General features: G+C 43.1%; 1 protein-coding gene across 2 annotated transcripts in view; it reads left to right on the top strand.

Annotated features, from left to right (window-relative positions):
* Positions 1-21,375, top strand: part of LOC138953857 (nidogen-like) — a 42,234-nt gene that overhangs the window by 3,147 nt on the left and 17,712 nt on the right. For both annotated transcript variants that reach the window (XR_011451626.1, XM_070325814.1), the window contains exons 2-12: positions 4,704-4,843; positions 5,661-5,802; positions 6,547-6,761; positions 7,814-7,911; positions 8,382-8,531; positions 9,356-9,592; positions 10,793-11,002; positions 12,625-12,840; positions 13,326-13,448; positions 20,411-20,533; positions 20,959-21,090. Coding sequence is in view for 1 of the 2 variants with exons in the window: in XM_070325814.1 (XP_070181915.1) it covers positions 4,704-4,843; positions 5,661-5,802; positions 6,547-6,761; positions 7,814-7,911; positions 8,382-8,531; positions 9,356-9,592; positions 10,793-11,002; positions 12,625-12,840; positions 13,326-13,448; positions 20,411-20,533; positions 20,959-21,090 (1,786 nt within the window). In the remaining variant the exon portion in view is untranslated. The remainder of the gene's footprint in view (positions 1-4,703; positions 4,844-5,660; positions 5,803-6,546; positions 6,762-7,813; positions 7,912-8,381; positions 8,532-9,355; positions 9,593-10,792; positions 11,003-12,624; positions 12,841-13,325; positions 13,449-20,410; positions 20,534-20,958; positions 21,091-21,375) is intronic.

Raw genomic sequence — 21,375 nt, 5'->3', positions numbered from 1 at the left:
TTGTTGTCTTTTACTGACTAGTGAAGTTTAACGTCCTCTTAGACGCGAATGACTAACCTAAGGATGACTAGTGATAAGCTCATACTCGTTGTGTTTTTATGTGTGTAATTTGCTTTTAAACTGATGCGGGGTTTCTGTGATGCGCACGTATTGGCGCAGTGTATTTTGATTTCAATTTGGCTATTTTGCTATCGTAATGGCGAAGGTTATGTATGGCCTATCGAGTGTAGTTATTCGGTAGAAATTATGCGCACGCATGCATTTGATTAACATGGCTATTGGGGTACTTTGATAAACTGGTCCACGCTAATGTTCTAAATCAATCAATCAATATGAGGCTTATATCGCGCGTATTCCGTGGGTACAGTTCTAAGCGCAGGGATTTTAATTTTTTTATTTTTTTATGCAATTTATATCGCGCACATATTCAAGGCGCAGGGATTTCTTTATGCCGTGTGAGATGGAATTTTTTTACACAATACATCACGCATTCACATCGGCCAGCAGATCGCAGCCATGGTCAAGACACTGTACAACCTATTAGATGCGGTCACCTTCTGTTATCATTAACATGCATTAACATAGCTAGTGGCGCACCTTGATAAATTGGCCCAGGCTAATTTTGCTGATGGCCAAGACACTGTGCAGCCGGCCTTTCACTCCATGTGGTGCACACGTGCAACCTGTCTGGCGGGTCGTAAACACTAGGTGGTAATCAGTGGCGAATAAAGCTAGCTCTGTACAAGGACGCCCGGACAGGCCCACAGACCGCAATGTGTGTACAGTGGAACCCCCCTTTTAAGACCCCCCAAGTTAAGACTTCCTCCTTTTTAAGACCCTCCTTTCTCAGATGTTCTGTTCATAGCCTATAAATGGACCTCCATTTTAGGACTCCCCCCTTTTAAGACCCTCCTTTCTCATATTTGCGAAGGTCTTAAAAGGAGGTCCCACTGTACTCTGTGCATTCTCTGACAGACCCCTCCGTACGTTGGGCTGGCGGAACCTGCAGGGGCCGTATAGAACAGTGTCAAGCTGAATTCAGCATGAATGGATCCATTGTTGCACTGGGCACCGGTCCACATGCTTCCCATTATTTCACAGGCACTCGCTCACACTGCAGCTAAACAGTGGGGAGGCCGTCTGTGAATTTGTGTGTTTTCTTCATCCGTCCCGGCGTCACTCTCTTGTCGCTGCATCGTCAAAAGTCAGTGCAAGCTTCCAAAGTTGTCTGATAAGCGATTTATTATTCACAGTCAGCGAAACGTTCATAAAAATGTCTGCTAAACGAAGGGAAGTAAGCGCTCTACATGCCTACGACATGTGTAAGGCCAAAAAAAAAAAATTGTCTGTTTAGGGTAACCCGACCGACCCTATCGATTTGGCGCCGACCCAAAAACTTTTTTTTGATTTCAAAAAAAAAAAAAAAAAAAAAAGAGGTAAAAATGCTAAAAAGAGACATTTGGCGTTTCTTTCTCTCCCTTTCTCTCTGTTTTATTTATACGTTAGTTTTGAAACATGTATTCATCAAATATAAGAAGTGAATGTTCAGCCAACATAGCATTTACACAAAAAAACAAAAAAACAAAAAAAAAATACTTTACCTACCTACCGACCCTACTTTTTTTGGTCATGTTACCCTAAACAGACAATTTTTTTTTTTTGGCCTAATAGAGTAAGTGAGAGCAGGGACCTGGGATGTCTATGGTGAGAGTTATGCGGAACCTGTCTCTTGGCATCTGAGAGACTAACCAGCATTGACATGAGCAAGCGACTTATATCCCCTTCAATGATACCAATTGCAAGTTATACCCTGCTTTCTTTATTCTTCTTCATCTGTTCAAGTGTGCGTTCTTCTTCCTCTCTCCGAAGCAGTTTTGACTTCATCACAGTGCTAAGTTTGCGGGCTCCAAGACGGTGACTTTTCTGATTTATTTACAAGTTAATCGCAATCAGCGAAATGTACCTGAACACAACCATATGCACGTTTTCGCCCCTCTCCTTCCTTTCTAACCTCTCTCCTCCATGTGCTAGAGAGCGCACAGTTTTCACGAGCCTTCTCCCGGCTGCACCATCGTCAAAACGACGGCTTTCAAGAGTTGTCTGATAAGCGATTATATAACTGACATGTACATGAATGTCATTGCGCACCTTTTCCACCTCCTCCCAAACAATGAAACAGTCTTCCTCCCTCCTCGCCCTGCAACTAAACAGTGGGGAAGAGGTCCGTATAACGTACAGCCATCTTCCACTCTCTCAGTAGTTGTTACACAATCAAAGTGCTAATTTGGGATTTAAGTGCAGGTTTAAAAAGTTGTCTGATATGCTATTTATTATTCACAGTCAGAGGAACTGTACCTGAGTGTCACTCTTCTCCATCCTCTCTCCATTCCCCCTCCTTTCTTTATTTAAACAATCTTCACCCACACCCTCTTGCGGCTACATCATCAAAGTCCTGCTTTTAGTGTCGGCTCCAAGAGCTGTGTAATAAGTTATTTATCATTTACAGCGAAATTGTACATCAGTGCCACTCTCATGGGGGGGTGGGGGGGAGGGGGAGGGGGCTCCTTCATGTGTACATCAGTTCTTGATCCATTTCCTGTCGCTAAATAAATCATCGAAGCGCTGCCTTTGTAGTGCAGACTCCAAGAGTTGTCTGATATTGATAAAGCCATCACAATCTTATTTACAGTCATGGAAACGCACCTGAGTGTCACTATTTTCTATCCACCTCCTTCCCGGCATTCCCCTCTCCTTCATGTATGCGTTATTCATTCACACTCTGATGCCATATCAGCCGTGTTTTGCTTTGTATGCTGGCTTCGAGAGTTATTTGATCAGCTATTTATTATTCTCACTGAGCGAAAACTACCTGAACACTGCCACATGCACTCTCAAGTCACTCTTCCCTTCTCTATCTCAATTCTGTCGACCTCTCTCCTTGATGCGTGAGCTCCCAGGTGCTTCATCACCAAAGTGCTGCTTTTATAGCGCCAGGTCCCTATGGGGCGGGGACGTAGCTCAGTTGGTAGCGCGCTGGCTTTGTAGCCAGTTGGTCGCTATCAGCGTGGGTTCGATCCCCACGTTCGGCGAGAGATTTATTTCTCGGAGTCAACTTTGTGCAGACTCTCTTCGGTGTCCGAACACCCCCGTGTGCACACATGCGCACGAAAAAGATCCCACGTTCACAGCGAAAGTCTCAGGGCTTGGAAAACACGAAGACACGCATGCATCATCTCTCGTCTCTGATTATCATGATCGTATTTCGATACTTTGACGAGACAAACCCAATGCTGGTGTGTCGAAGAAGACAGCCACAGCGGGCTTGTTCGAATCAAAGTATCACACCATATCTTCAGCGTATTACCAATACCTGTCCCAATATAGACCAGTTGGTCTAAGAGGACGTTAAACCCTAATAGTCAGTCAGGTCCCTAGAGTTGTCTGATAAGCTATGCATTATTCGCAGTCAGTAAAATGAAGGTGAACACCACCTCTCTTCACTTCTCCTCACTTTCTTCCTCCCTCCCTCCTTCGTATGTACTTTGTTCATTCACACCTTGATGCTATATACATATCGTCAAAGTGCTGGTTTTCCAGAGTTGTCTGATAAGCGATTTATAGTATTCACAGATATATCGAAAGTACGACCGGAGTGTACTATTTTATGATATATCTCCGGTACCACCGCCTGCATGCTCTTTTCTTCGTCCTTTCTTTTGTCCTCATTCCTTCGCGTGTACATTTTCATCCTCTCTGATCATGTGCTACGCCATGCAATTCCTGCTTTTAGTGTAGGCTCCAAGACTTGTCTTATATTATGTTGTTTATTATTCACAGTCAGCGAAATATATACCTGAAGAGTACCACATGTGCACTTTTAAGGCTCTGCTCCCGGCTTCTTGATCCTTCTGTGTGTTTTGATTGCTTTCAGTCTCTCTCAATAGAAGCTGTTAATATTTATGCTCCCAAAAGCTTTTTAGTAAGCTGTTTATTATTTATACTCCTGTCAAAGGAAAAACCGGAAGCTCGTGCAAGTTAAACAAATATAGGCATTTCCAATTCCACCGCCTCTGCCCTTCTGTTCGCCTTCCGTCCTCAATCATTCCCTGGTTCGTTGTTGTGCATAGACTCACTATGCACAGCAAAATACATGTAACACAATTCTGCTTTACCAGTTTTTTTGTTTTTTTAAAGGCAGTCCGATTCTGTAAGTCAGTTTGGACTTATTTTGAGAGCTTAATTTTTGTGTAAAAAGGAGTGGTTTTTATTAATATCGAATCAGTAGTATGTGGAGGAGATAGATACAACGTAGATAGATAGATAAGATACATTTTATTTACGATGGTAATAATATAAGCAATACATGTTTTTTTTTACACTCAGCCCTCGCCCATGAGGGAACAAGAACAATACAAACACCCAAACAAATCCAATAATAATTTTAAAAAAATTAGTATTAAATTTAACATCATCATGTTGCTGACTGACTAACTGATCTGTATTTATCTTTGTAGGGAGTTAAGGCAGACAAGACAGACAAGACAGACTGTGAGACAGACAGACAGACAGACAAGACAGACAGACATAGACAGACAGACAAAGAGAGACAGAGAGAGGGAGAGAGCCTCTTCATGTTGCAGTTGTTGATCATTTTGTGTTGCTGTTGTTGATCTTTATTTCTTCATCTTTGTTGTCTGTTGTAGGTGAACAATAACGGCCATGTGTCGTTCGATACCGAAATCCCCAACTACCAGGGCGACCTCGTGCTGCCCATTGGACTCAAGCTGATCGCGCCCTTCCTCGCTGACATAGACACCAGGGGGGCTGGCCGAGTCTTCTACAGGTGAACACTCTTATACCCCACTGACCACCAGCCCTGTGTGCGGGGGAGGGGGTCGATGGGTGTGTGTGTGTGTGTGTGTGTGTGTGTGTGTGTGTGCCAATCTGTCTGTCTGCCGGTTTGTCTGTCTGTCTGTCTGTCGCTCTCTCTCCCCCCCTCCCCCCCCTCTCTCTATCTCTCTCTCTCTCCCCCCTCTCTCTCTCTCTTTCTCTCTCTCTTTCCTCTCTCTCTCTCTCTCTCTCTCTCTCTCTCTCTCTCATTGTGCGGAACGTACTTGTTATACATGCAGGCCATGTACAGAGCCTCTGTCTCGGACAAGGATACAATTATCCTTGTGACGAAACAGTAACAGAATGAGAATACTCTTATGGTAGCGTATGAACAAAACATAATATGCTGATTAGACGATGTTTGGAAATAACTGTGTCGGGTTTGTATGGGTCATGCAAGAGTGAATCACACTTCCCAACGTGATATTTTAGGTCCCTCCCTAGCGAAGGATCAGTCTAAAACACGTGTTGAACGCTTGCTTCACGAAAATCAAGTGTATACGCGTAATCGACTGCCGAATTTGCGAAATAGGCCAGTTTTAGAGGCCTTTACGCGATTTCGGAAAAACGCTACCGATTTCGCGTATTGGGCAGCGTTTTGCCGATTACGCGAAATGGGCAATTTTACGTGAATTCGGCACGACATATACACTCGTTCACAACCCTTAAACACCCGAAAGAATTATTTCCGGAGATCGTGTATTGGCCACTGCTGCCACTGACGACTTCAAATCTGAATTTCACCAGAATATCCTTTGTCATGCTTTCAGAGAGACTCAAGACGAGAACCTGTTACAGCGGGCAGCGGCCGATGTCCAGAGTCACTTCTCGGGCAAGGGCGGCTTCCGACCACAGGCCCTCTTCATCGTGACGTGGGACAGCGTGGGCTACTATGACCGCCAGGTGGACAGGGTGAGTGCATGTATACCTGGTCAGTTTTCTCTTTGCTTTGAAGAAAAGAGTTTGTTCAGATTACCAGGACCATTTTGGTTAACATTTTGCTTTGAAGAAACGAGTTTGTTCAGATTATACCAGGACCATTTTGGTTAACACTTTGCTTTGAAGAAAAGAGTTTGTTCAGATTATACCAGGACCATTTTGGTTAACAATAACACTTTGCTTTGAAGAAAAGAGTTTGTTCAGATTATACCAGGACCATTTTGGTTAACACTTTGCTTTGAAGAAAAGAGTTTGTTCAGATTACCAGGACCATTTTGGTTAACATTTTGCTTTGAAGAAACGAGTTTGTTCAGATTATACCAGGACCATTTTGGTTAACACTTTGCTTTGTACGAGACGTTTATTCGGATTATTTTTTAAGACTTTTTGTTTTAGCGCAACGGACCTCGAAGGTGTTGTTTTCCTTTTATTCATAATAGTATTTTTGCCGAGAAGGATATATTTTGTTGTTGACCTAAATCCTGCGTGAAAACTTTTTTTGCCTGAAATATGACCACGGGGAAAAATCAAATTCAGGCGGTCCAAATTATCCTCCAAATCCTATTCTTCTATCCTTCAAAACTTTAATTGTGTATCGTCCTGATAAAATTCAAGCCTTGTGTCCCAGATAAACTCTTCTCTCGTCGGAAACGAACTTTTGTGTGTCTGTGTGTGTGTGCATGTGGCCTTATTATTACGTGTGTTAATGATGTGCAGCTGAACACGTTCCAACTGGTGCTGGTGACGGACGGCGTGTCCTCCTTCGCCTTCTTCCACTACCTGGACGACAGCATGCAGTGGGTCAGAAGCCAGGGCAAGCTGGCCACCCGCGTGCCCGACGTGCCCGCCCAGGCCGGCTTTGACCGGGGCAACGGCCAGCGACAACGTAACCCCACTCTGCCCTTCTCCGGCTCCACCGCTGCCTTTGTCAAGTAAGCACGTGCAGCGAAAACTGTCATGGCGGCCATTCTAGTACAATTCAGAAGTGACATCCATGCCAAGAATATGAGTCTATGTCCAAACAGCAAGTCCAAAAAATAATTATGTTTGCTTCTAACAAGCAACGTTTAGGGTGTTTCACCTGTTGGAAGTCAGCTTCTAGACAGTATTGTGTTATAAATGAAAGACTTGTTTTATTGGGTTTGATAAACGAAGGGAAGTAAGCGCTCTAAATTATGCATACGACATGTGCAATAGAGTACAATGAGAGTTATTCGTAACCAGTCTCCTGGCTCCTCAGAGAATAAGAAGCATTGCAATGAGCAAGCGGCTTTCATCATTAAAAAGACACTTCACGTTATTAGATCTTTAACTTATAGCGCTCTGGCTCATTTGTTCAAGATTCTTTCTTTGTTTGTTGGGTGTTTTGGTTGACTTTAGTGATTGTTGATCGTTGTTTCTTTCTTTCTGTAGTTTGTTGTTTTCCTTTCTTTATTTCTTTGTCGCTTAAAGGCCTGATTGGTCAATCTTTTTTTCTGTTTTCTTTTTTGGGTATTTTATATCCGTTTAGGTGTACTTTGTAATATTGTATGATTAGTCTTGACACTTTTAACCTCTGTTTCGTGTCAGTTTGTGATTGATTAATTTAGTTGTCACCATTTAGTGTCTTAGGTTTAGCAGGGTCAAATTGTAAGACAAGGCGTCAGCCTAAAATCTCCATGCTCATAATAAAGACCGTTCGTTCGTTCGTTCTCCTCTCTCTCTCTCTCTCTCTCTCTCTCTCTCTCTCTCTCTCTCTCTCTCTCTCTCTCTCTCTCTCTCTCACACTCACTCTCTCTCTCTCACTCTCTCTCTCTCTCTCTCTCTGTATTTTTCACTCTCTCTCTCTCTCTCTCTCTCTCTCTCTCTCTCTCTCTCTGTGACTCTCTCTGTCTCTCTTTCCCTGTCTCTCTCTCTATTTCTTTCTCTCTCTCTCTCTCGGAGACGCTTGCCTATGTGTGTGAAGCACTGGTAGCACTATTGCATGTGTGTTTTTTTTCTCCAGCGAATCCAATGTGAACATCCCCGGCGTGTGGATGTTTCAAATCGGCAACACTGGTCCCGAGGGTGACGTCATGCCGGCTGACCTCAATACAGGCACAGGTAAACACACACTCCACTGTGAGAGAGATATGTACGTTAGAGATATAGTATAACAATTGTATGAGAGAGAGAGAGAGGGGGGGAAGAGAGAGAGAGAGAGAGAGAGAGAGAGAGAGAGAGAGAGAGAGAGAGAGAGAGAGAGAGAGATTTGTTTTAATATTGTCGTCAGTTTTTAATCTTGACTATTATGAGTCGACTATTTGCGCCTCGATATTACGTTTTATGTTGTTTATTGTACTGCTGTATACACCACACCTGAGTTTCTCCTCGTTGAGATAATAAAGTGTTCTATGTCTATGTCTATGTCCAGTACTGGACCCGATAGTCTTGATCTTTAAAGTACGAACATTGTTTTGTGCCCCTTTCGGCCCTTTCAACTTGCATCCCTGTCTTTGTATCTCTTTAAGTGATACCAAATTAAAAATAAAAACAAAATCAAATGTACCGGTATGTCTGTGTTGGCGTTTCAGTGACCATCTTCGAGGTGGGAGTTGGTCAGACGTGTCTCGAGGGAGCGAGACAGTGTCATATGAACGCCAGGTGTCTGGATTATGACGAAGGATTTTGCTGCCAGTGTCTGCCGCCTTTCTACGGAAACGGAAAACATTGTTTGGAACCAGGTGAGACCCGCTTAAAAAGTGACATGCAACGTCTTTCTGTTGTCATCAGTGAGGCTGTGGGGTTGTTTTGTGCCATTTTCTTTCCTTCGTTTTGTCTCGGCGTTGCTGTGGTGTGCTCTGTGTCTGTCTGGTTGTCTGTGTGTATGTTTGTTGTCATCAGTGAGGCTGTGGGGTTGTTTTGTGCCATTTTCTTTCCTTCTTTTTGTCTCGGCTTTCTGCACAGTACAACCTTCCCATAACGACCCCTCCCAATAACGACACCTCCCATAACGACCCCTCCCAATAACGACACCTCCCAATAACGACCCCTCCCAATAACGACACCTCCCGTTTTCCGACCGATTGTGTAGGCATGGATGCATCTCACACTCTAACTTCTGTATTTATGTGTATAGGGCGCCAATTGCAGGGATTTATGTGTGTCTTGCTAGTTACTTTTAAAAGACTATATGTTTATGTCTGTGTTAAATTCGGGGTTACGTGGTTTCACCTATGCATACATGCATCCTTCCTTGACCTTGCCCCCGTCTTGTAGCGGCGCGGGCTTGAAACCGTTTGTCGCTATTGGTGTGGGTTTGATCCCCACGTTCGGCCAGGTATGTATTTCCCAGAGTGCATGCATGCGCATGATAAAGATCCCAAGCTTAAAGCGAAAGTCCAAGGGCTTGGAAAACAACATGCACAAAAAAGAAGAAGATTGGGTTAAACGATTCAGTGATTCTGTCGCTGCACGCTATCCCCAGGGAGAGCAGCCCGAATTTTCTTGAGGATATTCCCCAAGGACAAGAATACATATACCAAATACCTCTCTCCATGTCTTACAGAAATACCACAGCGGCTGAACGGCCGGGTGCACGGCACCATCAACGGGGTGGCTCTGGCGGGCCTGGACATGCACACCTACGTGGTGACCACTGACGGACGGACGTACACGGCCATCAGTCGCGTGCCGGCCGTGCTGGGACCCGCCATGGAGACTTTGAGCACTGTGGGCGGCGCCATCGGCTGGCTCTTTGCCGTGCCCACCAGTGACCAGGCCTACAACGGATTCACCTTTACGGGTATGGTAGTTTCCTTTGACCTTCTAGCAAAACAAATCTAAAGTACAACGGGGGAGGAAGAAAAAACACGATTTATTTTATTTTTTTATTGGGGGGGGGGGGGGGGGGGGGTGTTATTTTTTAACGAATTATTCTGAGTTGTTCGATACATTATTTTTTCATTCGGTGATCAAGGTTTGGAAGATACTTCAAAACCTTTGAATTTTCATTTCAATGATAAGATTCGCTTGTTCAGTTCAATGGGTTTTTAGGTGGGTTTTTTTTGCGAGTCTATTTCTCTGATTGCCACTAATGTCAATTTACAACATTAATTCATCCAAACATCCCACCCTGCCCAGGAAGCAGCTAGGCAGTTAACGTTTGGTATGTGTCCAAGTTAAGAGATGGTCTTATTCCATGTAAAGCCTGTACTGACCAGAAGATGGTAAAAAGCATTGCCTTTAAAATAGATTCATACCTGCACTGAGCTAGTCAAATGGATGGCAGGGCTGAACCTAATGCTTGCCAGGGAAGGGTTTCCAAAATGGGGCAAGCAGGGCCGGATCTGGGGGGGGGGGTTCCTGGGTTCCGGAACCCCCCCCCCCCCCCCCCCCCTGGCCATCCAATGTACCTCTCAGAGAAAAAAAGTGGACTTTTTAAGCTCTTCCCCCAACTCCCTCAGTTTATTTGGTCTTCTAAAACTATTTCAAATTATGAACAACGTCAAGTCGACAACGGCCTGCCCTCCCCGTTATAAGTCCATCATCATAGTAATATTCAAAGTAAAGAGTCCTGTCAGACTTATTTACTAGGCATATATGTCTTTGGGATTATTCCACTGAACCACTATGGTAAATGAATATATGAAGTATTTTGTTACTGTTGAAAATGTGTAATTTTGATTCCCAATTGCAAGGAAAGACCAAAAAATGACCTCACAAATGCAACATTTTCTCGGCTTGGAATCCCCCCCCCCCCCCCCCCCCTCAAACGAACTTGGTCCGGCCCTGGCAAGGGTACAGGGGCTGCTGCTGTTGAAATTTAACATTTGGAAGGGGTATTATGGATCTCTCCTCAGTTGAGAAATAGGCACATTTGCCAGGTAAGGGAGGGGCTTCCGGAACCCAGGAATCCCCCGCGCTATAGATCTAACCCTAGATGGGATAACAACAACGGGTTAAAAAGGACTGATAACAACACCTTCACTTACTTCCTTTGCAGGCGGCGCGTTTAACCGCACGGCGGTGGTGAACTTCATGCGAGGGGAGGTAACCACACATACCATCCGCATCACGCAGAAGTTCTACGGCCACGACGCGCTCAACAACCTGCGGATGGACACGCGCATGGACGGTGATATGCCGGATGTGGCCGACGGTGCCAAGGTCACCATTGATGACTACAGTGAGAACTACAAGAGAGTGCAGCCAGGTATGTGTCGGTTTTTTTCAGAGAGAGAGAGGGTTAGAGGGGGGGGGGGGGGGTGAGACAGCATGAGAGAGAAAGAGACTGAGAAATGGAGAAACACAGGGAGAAAGAGACTGAGAAATGGAGAAACACAAGGAGAAAGAGACTGAGAAATGGAGAAACACAGGGAGAAAGAGACTGAGAAATGGAGAAACACAGAGAGAAAGAGACTGAGAAATGGAGAAACACAGAGAGAAAGAGACTGAGAAATGGAGAAACACAGAGAGAAAGAGACTGAGAAATGGAGAAACACAGGGAGAAAGAGACTGAGAAATGGAGAAACACAGGGAGAAAGAGAAAAAACAAGTCGCGTAAGGCGAAAATACAACATTTAGTCAAGTAGCTGTCGAACTCACAGAATGAAACTGAACGCAATGCCATTTTTCAGCAAGACCGTATACTCGTAGCATCGTCAGTCCACCGCTCATGGCAAAGGCAGTGAAATTGACAAGAAGAGCGGGGTAGTAGTTGCGCTAAGAAGGATAGCACGCTTTTCTGTACCTCTCTTTGTTTTAACTTTCTGAGCGTGTTTTTAATCCAAACATATCATATCTATATGTTTTTGGAATCAGGAACCGACAAGGAATAAGACGAAATAGTTTTTAAAACGATTTCGGAAATTTAATTTTGATCATAATTTTTATATTTTTAATTTTCCGAGCTTCTTTTAAATCCAAATATAACATATGTATATGTTTTTGGAATCAGAAAATGACGAAGAATAAGATGAAATTGTTTTTGGATCGTTTAATAAAAAAATAATTTTAATTACAAGTTTCCGATTTTTAATGACCAAACTCACTCATTAGTTTTTAAGCCACCAAGCTGAAATGCAATACCAAACCCCGGGCTTCGTCGAAGATTGCTTTGCCAAAATTTCAATCAATTTGATTGAAAAATGAGGGTGTGACAGTGCCGCCTCAACTTTTACAAAAAGCCGGATATGACGTCATCAAAGGTATTTATCGGGAAAAATGAAAAAAACGTCCGGGGATATCATACCCAGGAACTCTCATGTCAAATTTCATAAAGATCGGTTCAGTAGTTTAGTCTGAATCGCTCTACACACACACACAGACAGACAGACAGACACACACACACACATACACCACGACCCTCGTCTCGCTTCCCCCCTCTATGTTAAAAGATTTAGTCAAAACTTGACTAAATGTAAAAACAGAGACAGACAGAGCGAGAGAGTGACAGACAGACAGACAGAGACACAGCGAGAGAGTGACCGACAGAGACACAGCGAGGGATTGACTAAGAGAGACGGTGGGAGGGAGAGAGAGAGAGAGAGGGAGGTCGGGGATAGCAAGTGTGTGTGTGTTCGTGCGTTTGTTTGTTTGTGTGTTTGTTTGTTTGTGTGGTTGTGTACGTGCAGGTGTGTGTGTGGGTGTACACAAACGGGCCTATTGGTGTGCACGTGCATAGAAGTACTTGCTTGTGTCCCTGTGATGGAGTACGTCCCCCAACCATTTTCTACCTTAGTACATGATATCTTTTCTCTCACGTTTTTGCAAGTGTAGTAATGCAGCCAATTTCTACCTGTTTACATGACATCTTTTCTCTCTCACCTTTTGCAGGTGTGGTGAAGTCCTTTTCGGTGCGCACGTACCGAGTGAACGACGTTGCTTTCCGGTACACGTGGGACCAGACGCTGAGCTTCGAGGAGTGCGAGGCAGACCCCTCTCCCAGCACGCACACCATGAGGCTGTCGGTCTCTCGCAACTTCGTGCGTCACAGCGAGAAAGACCAGGTTGTGCGCTATGCCATGTCCAACAAGGTGTCTGTCATGACAGGTGAGAACATACGGTCTCTGTCTGTCTGTTTGTCTGTCTGTCTGTCTGTCTGTCTGTCTGTCAGTTTGTCACACGCAACTTCGTCCAACTCAACAAGAAAGACCAGGTTGTCCGCGATGACATGTCTAACTAGGTGTCTGCCATGACAGGTTAGTACAGTTCTTAGTATTCAAAGAGCTCTCTCCATCTGTCTCTGTCTTTCTGTCTGTTTTTCTGTCTGTCTTTCTGTCTGTCTCTCTGTCTCAGTCGCTGTCTCACTTTTATTCTGTAGCCCCCCCTCTCTCTCTACTTTCTCTTTGACAATATTCCCGTTACCAGACTGTTTCAGCAAGAATAGTGTTGCAGTCTCATTTGACAGTGTTTGTCAAGTAAGCGTAATTTATTTTATTTTGTGAAATAGTACTTTTGTAATGTCGAGAAACCATAGAGGAGGTATCAAATTAATTCTGCTGTAAATAAGATGAATTTCTGTGTCCATGTTGCAGGCTCAGACCCGTGTTTCGATGCCACCCAGACGTGTCACGAACACGCGGACTGTGTCCCGGCTGACGCGTCGTTCCGCTGTGTGTGTCGCGCTGGGTACAAGGGGGATGGCATGGACTGTCAGGGTAAGTTTTTACCTCTCTTGGCAATGGCATTCTCTATCTTTCTTTTCTTGGTGTTGTGCCTGTCATTTCCTGCTTTTCTCCGCTTTAAAGGGGGTAATCGTGACCAAAAAACGGGCTCAGATCGCCCCATAATCTACAGAGTTGCCGGGTTGTAATTATGCCCAAATTCACCAGGAATACCTGATTGAGTGCTCAATTATTCATATGTTAAGCGGCTGTGCTTGGGTTATCATTGAAAACTGTGCTTTCCGCACGCATTGTTTTTTGTTTTTTTGTTTTTTTGTCCTTCTTTTTGTGTCTGAGAGCGGAGTGCAGAATTAATATGAGAGCTACAGAGTTCTGTTACAAGGTTAAATAAATGACTCAGCACACGAAGAATGCCTCAGAATTAGTGTTGGAACGTTCCGTTATTCAAATCTTAAATGCTGTGTTGGGTATTCTTTCGAGACGGTATTCTCCGACCGGGAACTGTCTTTGTTTCCGCTATGTAATGCGTTTTAGCCCCGTGCAGCAGGAAATGAGCACACGCTCGCTAGATTGCAGGTTTGAACTCCTGAATCCAACGGCTTCCATCTGTGTAGACGAATGCGTACCCTCGAGCAATGAATAAAATATAATGACGAAAGGAATGTGGGACTCTTGACACTGAAGAGTTGCATAAGCAAACCGTGCGGAGCCGGAGATTAAATGTCATTTAAATAATTAGCATAGTTACAGCACAGCGAATGTCCCTCGGATTCCTTAAGATTATATCATATAGCAGACAAAAGGCTTACCTACCCCTCAAGTCGTATATATATATATGTTACAGGCATTAAGTGAAACCAGGCATTACGCGTAATGCCTGAAATGTTCAGGCATTACGTGTAATGCCTGTGACCACTAGGCATTACACGTAATGCCTAAAAATACCAGGCATTACACGTAATGCCTGAAATTTGACTCTCAAAATTACGCTTATTGCCTGAAGCAATTCAGGCAATACACATTACCTCTTGGATGACAGTGAGAACATTTTTTTTATGACAAAGTGTTGACAAAATGTCATGGTGTGAATATAGTAACTGACATTCAATCAAGTGAGCTTTGAAATGAATGCACATTTTATTGTGCGATTATGAGTGATGGTTCGTAATGCAAAATAATGTATTTCTGACATAGTGTTCACCACAGTTTGAATTTCACGTAAGAATGAGTGCATGCCACAATGGAAAGCCGAGGTCCAATATTTCGAGTCGAGTTTTCACCAGTTGCTTATTCGTCACCATGGAGGATAATGAAAAAGAACAATTGTTTACTCGACGTTTGTTTGAACATTATGAAAAGGACGGCAGAAAGTTGCTCCCGAGTGTACTTGAGAACAATCGAAGAAGTAAAAACTGCCTTCCAGAAAACGACAAAGTCACGTCATGAGTACCATCTCTTGGGAAAGAAAGTGATGTACGTGTGGTGTTTGTCAAAAACAGATTTGAGTGTTGGTATTCAGCTCAACGTCTATCGTGAAACAATACTGAAACCGGGTTATCTCCAATGCTGTCTCTGATAGAGTAATTGACACATAATTATAATGTCAAAGGGAGGTAACAACAAGTCGCGTAAGGCGAACTTACATTTAGTCAAGCTGTGGAACTCACAGAATTAAACTGAACGCACTGCATTTTTTCACAATGACCGTAGCCCGCCGCTAGTGCAAAAGGCAGTGAAAGTGACGAGCCTGTTTAGCGCGGTAGCGGTTGCTCTGTGCTGCATAGCACGCTTTACTGTACCTCTCTTCGTTTTAACTTTCTGAGCGTGTTTTTAATCCAAACATATCATATCTATATGTTTTTGGAATCAGGAACCGACAAGAAATAAAATGAAATTGTTTTTAAAACGATTTCGGAAATTTAATTTTAATCATAATTTTTATATTTTTAATTTTCAGAGCTTGTTTTCAATCCGAACATAACATATTCATATGTTTTTGGAATCAGAACATGATGAAGAATAAAATAAAAGTAATTTTGGATCGTTTTATAAAAAGATAATTACAATTTTCATATTTTTAATGATCAAAGTCATTAATTAATTTGTAAGCCTCCATGCTGAAATGCAATACCAAAGTCCAGCCTTCGTCGAAGATTGCTTGGCCAAAATGTAAATCAATTTGATTTAAAAATGAAGGTGTGACAGTGCCGCCTCAACTTTTACAAAAAGCCGGATATGACGTCATAAAAGACATTTATCGAAAAAAAGAAAAAAACGTCTGGGGATATCATACCCAGGAACTCTCATGTAAAATGTCATAAAGATCGGTCCAGTAGTTTACTCTGAATCGCTCTACACACACACACACACACACACACACACACACACACGCACACACACACACACACACACACACGCACAGACACACACACACACACACACTCACACATACACACACACATTACGACCCTCGTCTCGATTCCCCCTCTATGTTTAAACATTTAGTCAAAACTTGACTAAATGTAAAAAAGGCTTAGTACACTGACTGTATCGTTCTTGCTGGAACAAAAACAGCTAATAAGAAAATTGTGTTGTGTTATCTCACATACCGGGGCTGTTAAATAAGCTACGATATCAAATTATTATTAATGTTCGCTTGAGAAACACTGTGTAAACGGGGTTTTTTTTCTCATAAAGGAGATTTGTTATTATTATTCGACGTAAGTTGTTCACGATCTTTAGTAGTTTGAATGTAGCGCTCGGGTACATTGACATGCTGTTGTTGTTTTAGCAAAATGAATGCAATCTGGACCCTGTCCTACGTGAACCCCACTTTACACATCTTTGTGCGCAGAGTGTCAGAAGAAGAAGAAACGAGCGAGAGTCAAAGGTGTTGTTGCTCGACCGATTCTATCAAACAGGTTTCAGGCATTACGTGTAATGCCTGGCAATGCTTTTCAGGCATTACACGTAATGCCTGGTATTTTCAGGCATTACGCGTAATGCCTGGTTTCACTTAATGCCTGTAACCTATATTTATACAACTCCTGCAATGCAACCGAGGGGTGGATTAAATCTAGTTGATTATTTTTAGACAAGTGAGAAATTAGAACGAACTACTTTGATTACACCAAAAATCACACGTGGATTATTCGAAGTAAGAATAAAGAGGGCTAAAAAATAATCAACACTAGAATTTATTTTTAGAACATTTGAAACCCAGACGATTGGACCCTGTTGCGGAAGAATACGTACAACGTTGACTCAAAACTGTAACAACAATGGCTGACGTGTATGAAGTACACGCATACCTCGCCAGGTTTGTTTCTGTGACTATAGTCGACAGACGATGCCATTTGCTTTGTGTGTGTTTTTGTTGTTGCTTACTGTACGTGTAAAATCCAGTTCTTTAACAGGCAACAAACCTTGTAAATTTCCAGAAGCTGCAATCTGAAGCGACCTATCTCTGATTCTAGCAGACGATCTCTCCAATGTTTAACACAAAATCAGCAAACTCTCCTGTCACATAGAACGTCCATTATATAGTGCAATGTTGAAATGAAGTTACCGGTCTGAAACATTTAGTCGTTTCTTCTGAGACAATCCTTGGTCTCTTATCATCTACAGATTTACCGCAGCCTTCACCACGCGAATTCACAACAGAAGTCAGACTTTCGAACATATACAATCTACGTAGGCAAGCACGATACGTCATGACGTCATATGATTCCTAGCATATTGACGTAATGCTAAACATCCGGTTATCCCGAGTTTTCTCCGTAATACATGTCCGTGGGTTTTTCAATGTTCGGTTATTTCCGTGGCTTCATGCGGAAAGGGAACCGTCGTCTGCTATCAACGACATGGACCATTCTGGTCCTTGTTGCTGACAAAAACATGATTTTAACACAGAATGTAATGTCAGAATAGCTATATAAACGCTATTGTGTTTTAATCGTAGCAATGGGGTCCGATATTTAGACCAGACAAGTATAATGCCGACGAGTCGGAGACTAAGAATAAAGTAAAAGAATAGGGACTATTTGAATGACGCGCATTTGACACTCTGAGTGATTAGGCTGAAATGAAATTGCGTACAAAATGTCGTCTGCATGACTGCATGTTCGACCCGTGTTGTTCGTTGTATAAATAGCTTAAACAATGACGACAACTCGTTGATTACTGGAAAATAAACCACTCGTGGGTATTTGCAGCCGCTTGGTAATTCACTCGTGTGCTCCGCACACTCGTGAATTACCAAGCGGCTGCAAATACCCACTCGTGGTTTATTTTCCAGTAATCAACTCGTGGTCATTGTTTAAGCTCTATTTATACAACTCCTGCAATGCAACCGAGGGGTGGATTAAATCTAGTTGATTATTTTTAGACAAGTGAGAAATTAGAACGAACTACTTTGATTACACCAAAAATCACACGTGGATTATTCGAAGTAAGAATAAAGAGGGCTAAAAAATAATCAACACTAGAATTTATTTTTAGAACATTTGAAACCCAGACGATTGGACCCTGTTGCGGAAGAATACGTACAACGTTGACTCAAAACTGTAACAACAATGGCTGACGTGTATGAAGTACACGCATACCTCGCCAGGTTTGTTTCTGTGACTATAGTCGACAGACGATGCCATTTGCTTTGTGTGTGTTTTTGTTGTTGCTTACTGTACGTGTAAAATCCAGTTCTTTAACAGGCAACAAACCTTGTAAATTTCCAGAAGCTGCAATCTGAAGCGACCTATCTCTGATTCTAGCAGACGATCTCTCCAATGTTTAACACAAAATCAGCAAACTCTCCTGTCACATAGAACGTCCATTATATAGTGCAATGTTGAAATGAAGTTACCGGTCTGAAACATTTAGTCGTTTCTTCTGAGACAATCCTTGGTCTCTTATCATCTACAGATTTACCGCAGCCTTCACCACGCGAATTCACAACAGAAGTCAGACTTTCGAACATATACAATCTACGTAGGCAAGCACGATACGTCATGACGTCATATGATTCCTAGCATATTGACGTAATGCTAAACATCCGGTTATCCCGAGTTTTCTCCGTAATACATGTCCGTGGGTTTTTCAATGTTCGGTTATTTCCGTGGCTTCATGCGGAAAGGGAACCGTCGTCTGCTATCAACGACATGGACCATTCTGGTCCTTGTTGCTGACAAAAACATGATTTTAACACAGAATGTAATGTCAGAATAGCTATATAAACGCTATTGTGTTTTAATCGTAGCAATGGGGTCCGATATTTAGACCAGACAAGTATAATGCCGACGAGTCGGAGACTAAGAATAAAGTAAAAGAATAGGGACTATTTGAATGACGCGCATTTGACACTCTGAGTGATTAGGCTGAAATGAAATTGCGTACAAAATGTCGTCTGCATGACTGCATGTTCGACCCGTGTTGTTCGTTGTATAAATAGCTTAAACAATGACGACAACTCGTTGATTACTGGAAAATAAACCACTCGTGGGTATTTGCAGCCGCTTGGTAATTCACTCGTGTGCTCCGCACACTCGTGAATTACCAAGCGGCTGCAAATACCCACTCGTGGTTTATTTTCCAGTAATCAACTCGTGGTCATTGTTTAAGCTCTATATATATGATATGCTATGATATAATTAAGTTCGTCAGAAAACGCCTCTTGAATGGCTGCTTACATTTAAAGGCACAGTTCTTACTGTGTAAACGATTTGGATCACCATATCAGATCTTTTAAGACTTTTATATGGGATAAGACCATTCCTCCACTTGAGCGCGAATACCAAAAAATTAACCACCTGACTGCTTTCTTGCAGAGTCCTAACTTTTTTTATTAATTAATTTCAACAACAAAAGCACACACACGCACAAAACAATTAAAAGGTACTCGTGGCTGTTAAGAAATTCATTTATCAATCTACCCAGAAGGTAGTCAGCCCATTGATTTTTGGTACATGGTATGTGTTCAAGTGCAGGGTTGGCTTCATCGCATGTCAAAGCCCGGCCAGAACTGAGATGGTGCTCCCAATCGTTTACGCGAGAAGGCGTGTGCCTTTTCCGTCACGCCAACCCATTAGGCCCCCCCCCAAATAAAATAGGTGTGGTTACCGGTAACATAGCCACAAAAAAATAGGGTGGGAAGGTAGGCAATCACTTTTTTTTTTAAACTTTTTTTTTCTAATGTGTACAAATTAAACCTACTTGACAGGGAAATAAGTGTGCGACTCGGGCGCTTTCGCTTTCATTGCGTTTTCTGCACTCGTTTTCTTGGTTTTTGTGGGTTTTTTTTTACAAATGTAATAAAAACAATTATAGGGTCGGCCCCTAAAAATAGGGTCGGTCGGGTTACCGTAAACAGACTATTTTTTTTTTTGTGCCTTATTGCCCCCCTTTTTTCTCCTCTCTAGTGAGTCTGTGAGTCCTTTCTTGTGTCGTGGTCATGTCCAGTTGCCCTGCTATGCCGTTCTTCTGTCTTGTCTTCTTTTTCTGCGTGCGTGGATGCAACTTTCATGGGCCGCTCTAACGGGTATGACTGCCTTTGGTCCGCCATTTAGGCAGTCATGCACTGGTTTCGGGGAATGCATGCTGCGTATTTTGGCGTTTCTGTTACCCACCGAACTCTGACAGGACCTTTTCCTTGCGTATATACTTGGTACTTTGCTTGCGTGTGAACATGAAGGGGACAGTTGACCGTAGAGTTCGGAAAAATCGTCAGCCTCAACCCACCAGGCGCAGCGGGTATTCGAACCCCGAACCTTCCACATGGAAGGCTGACGTCCTAACCCCTAAGCTATTGCGCCCGTCATCTTTCTTTTGACTTCTTCAGCATGTCATACTAAGGTAATGTCCAAGAAACCTGAAATTATGTCACAACTGTAAACACACTTTTTCGTGAATGATTTATGTACTAGACTTTGCACTTACTTTACCCTGCCAGTGTTGTTGTTATTTGCTTCTAAACGATGGCTTTGTTGTGTATTCTATTTCAGATATTGACGAGTGTGCCATGGAGCTTAACGTCTGTGACGAGAACGCACGCTGCTTCAACGTGTACGGCTCCTTCCAGTGCCAGTGTCTGTCAGGTTACCAAGGCGACGGTTACACGTGCTCACGTGAGTTACTTTAGAGTTCAGTGCCGCAACATCGACGCGCAGATGTAGCTTTCGTTTCTCGTCCTGGCAACGCTAAATTTAGCTCTGTGGCCTTCTGTTATATCAAGGCTTGGTCTCCTGGAGACGGCTGTTTGGCTTTAGATTTAAAGATGAGTTTTACAATGTTGGTGGCGCAATATGGCATAATGTGTTGGTGACCTATGATGACGGGATTTTTTTCAGATTGCAGTGGGCTTTGTGGTGGTTGTAGTGTCATATCGCCGGAGTTCTCTATGTTTCTTTCTTTCTTCCAAGCCTTTGTTTTCTAGCTCTAGTATCTTCGTGTTATGGTACGTCCTCGTTTGTGTCGTTGTTGTTTTGGCTGGCTTGATGGCTTGCTTGAAAAGTTAGGATATTTAAAACTTGCAACGCACATTTTGTTTCAGGCGACGCGACGCTGTGCAGCGGCCAGTACTGTGGCGACAATGCGCGCTGTGTGTTTAACAGTGAGGTCGACCGTCCCCAGTGCGAGTGTAACCCTGGATTCCGTGGTGATGGGGTCACCTGCTCCGCTGTTGGTGAGTCATGTGTATGTGTGGGTGTTTGTATGTGTGTATGCGTGAGAGGGAGTGATTGAGCTGTTTGTGTGTGTGCTCGTATTCCACAGCAATTCGTGTAAGCCTATGTGCAGCAAGGTTTGGACAATCGTGTCTCTGTGTTTTATTTGTTTTTATGAATAGTCCGTTTTCAATCGACCAAAGAGTGCAACTTTAATGTTTTTGTGTTGAATGTTCCTTTGTACATGTTCGTTTTGAATATGAGAAAGCTGTCGTATTTGGTTTTGAAGTGTGCCTCCACAAGAA

Source organism: Littorina saxatilis, linkage group LG17, assembly GCF_037325665.1.
Source record: "Littorina saxatilis isolate snail1 linkage group LG17, US_GU_Lsax_2.0, whole genome shotgun sequence".
Classification (NCBI taxonomy): domain Eukaryota; kingdom Metazoa; phylum Mollusca; class Gastropoda; order Littorinimorpha; family Littorinidae; genus Littorina; species Littorina saxatilis.
This window is presented reverse-complemented; position numbering and strand designations above follow the sequence as displayed.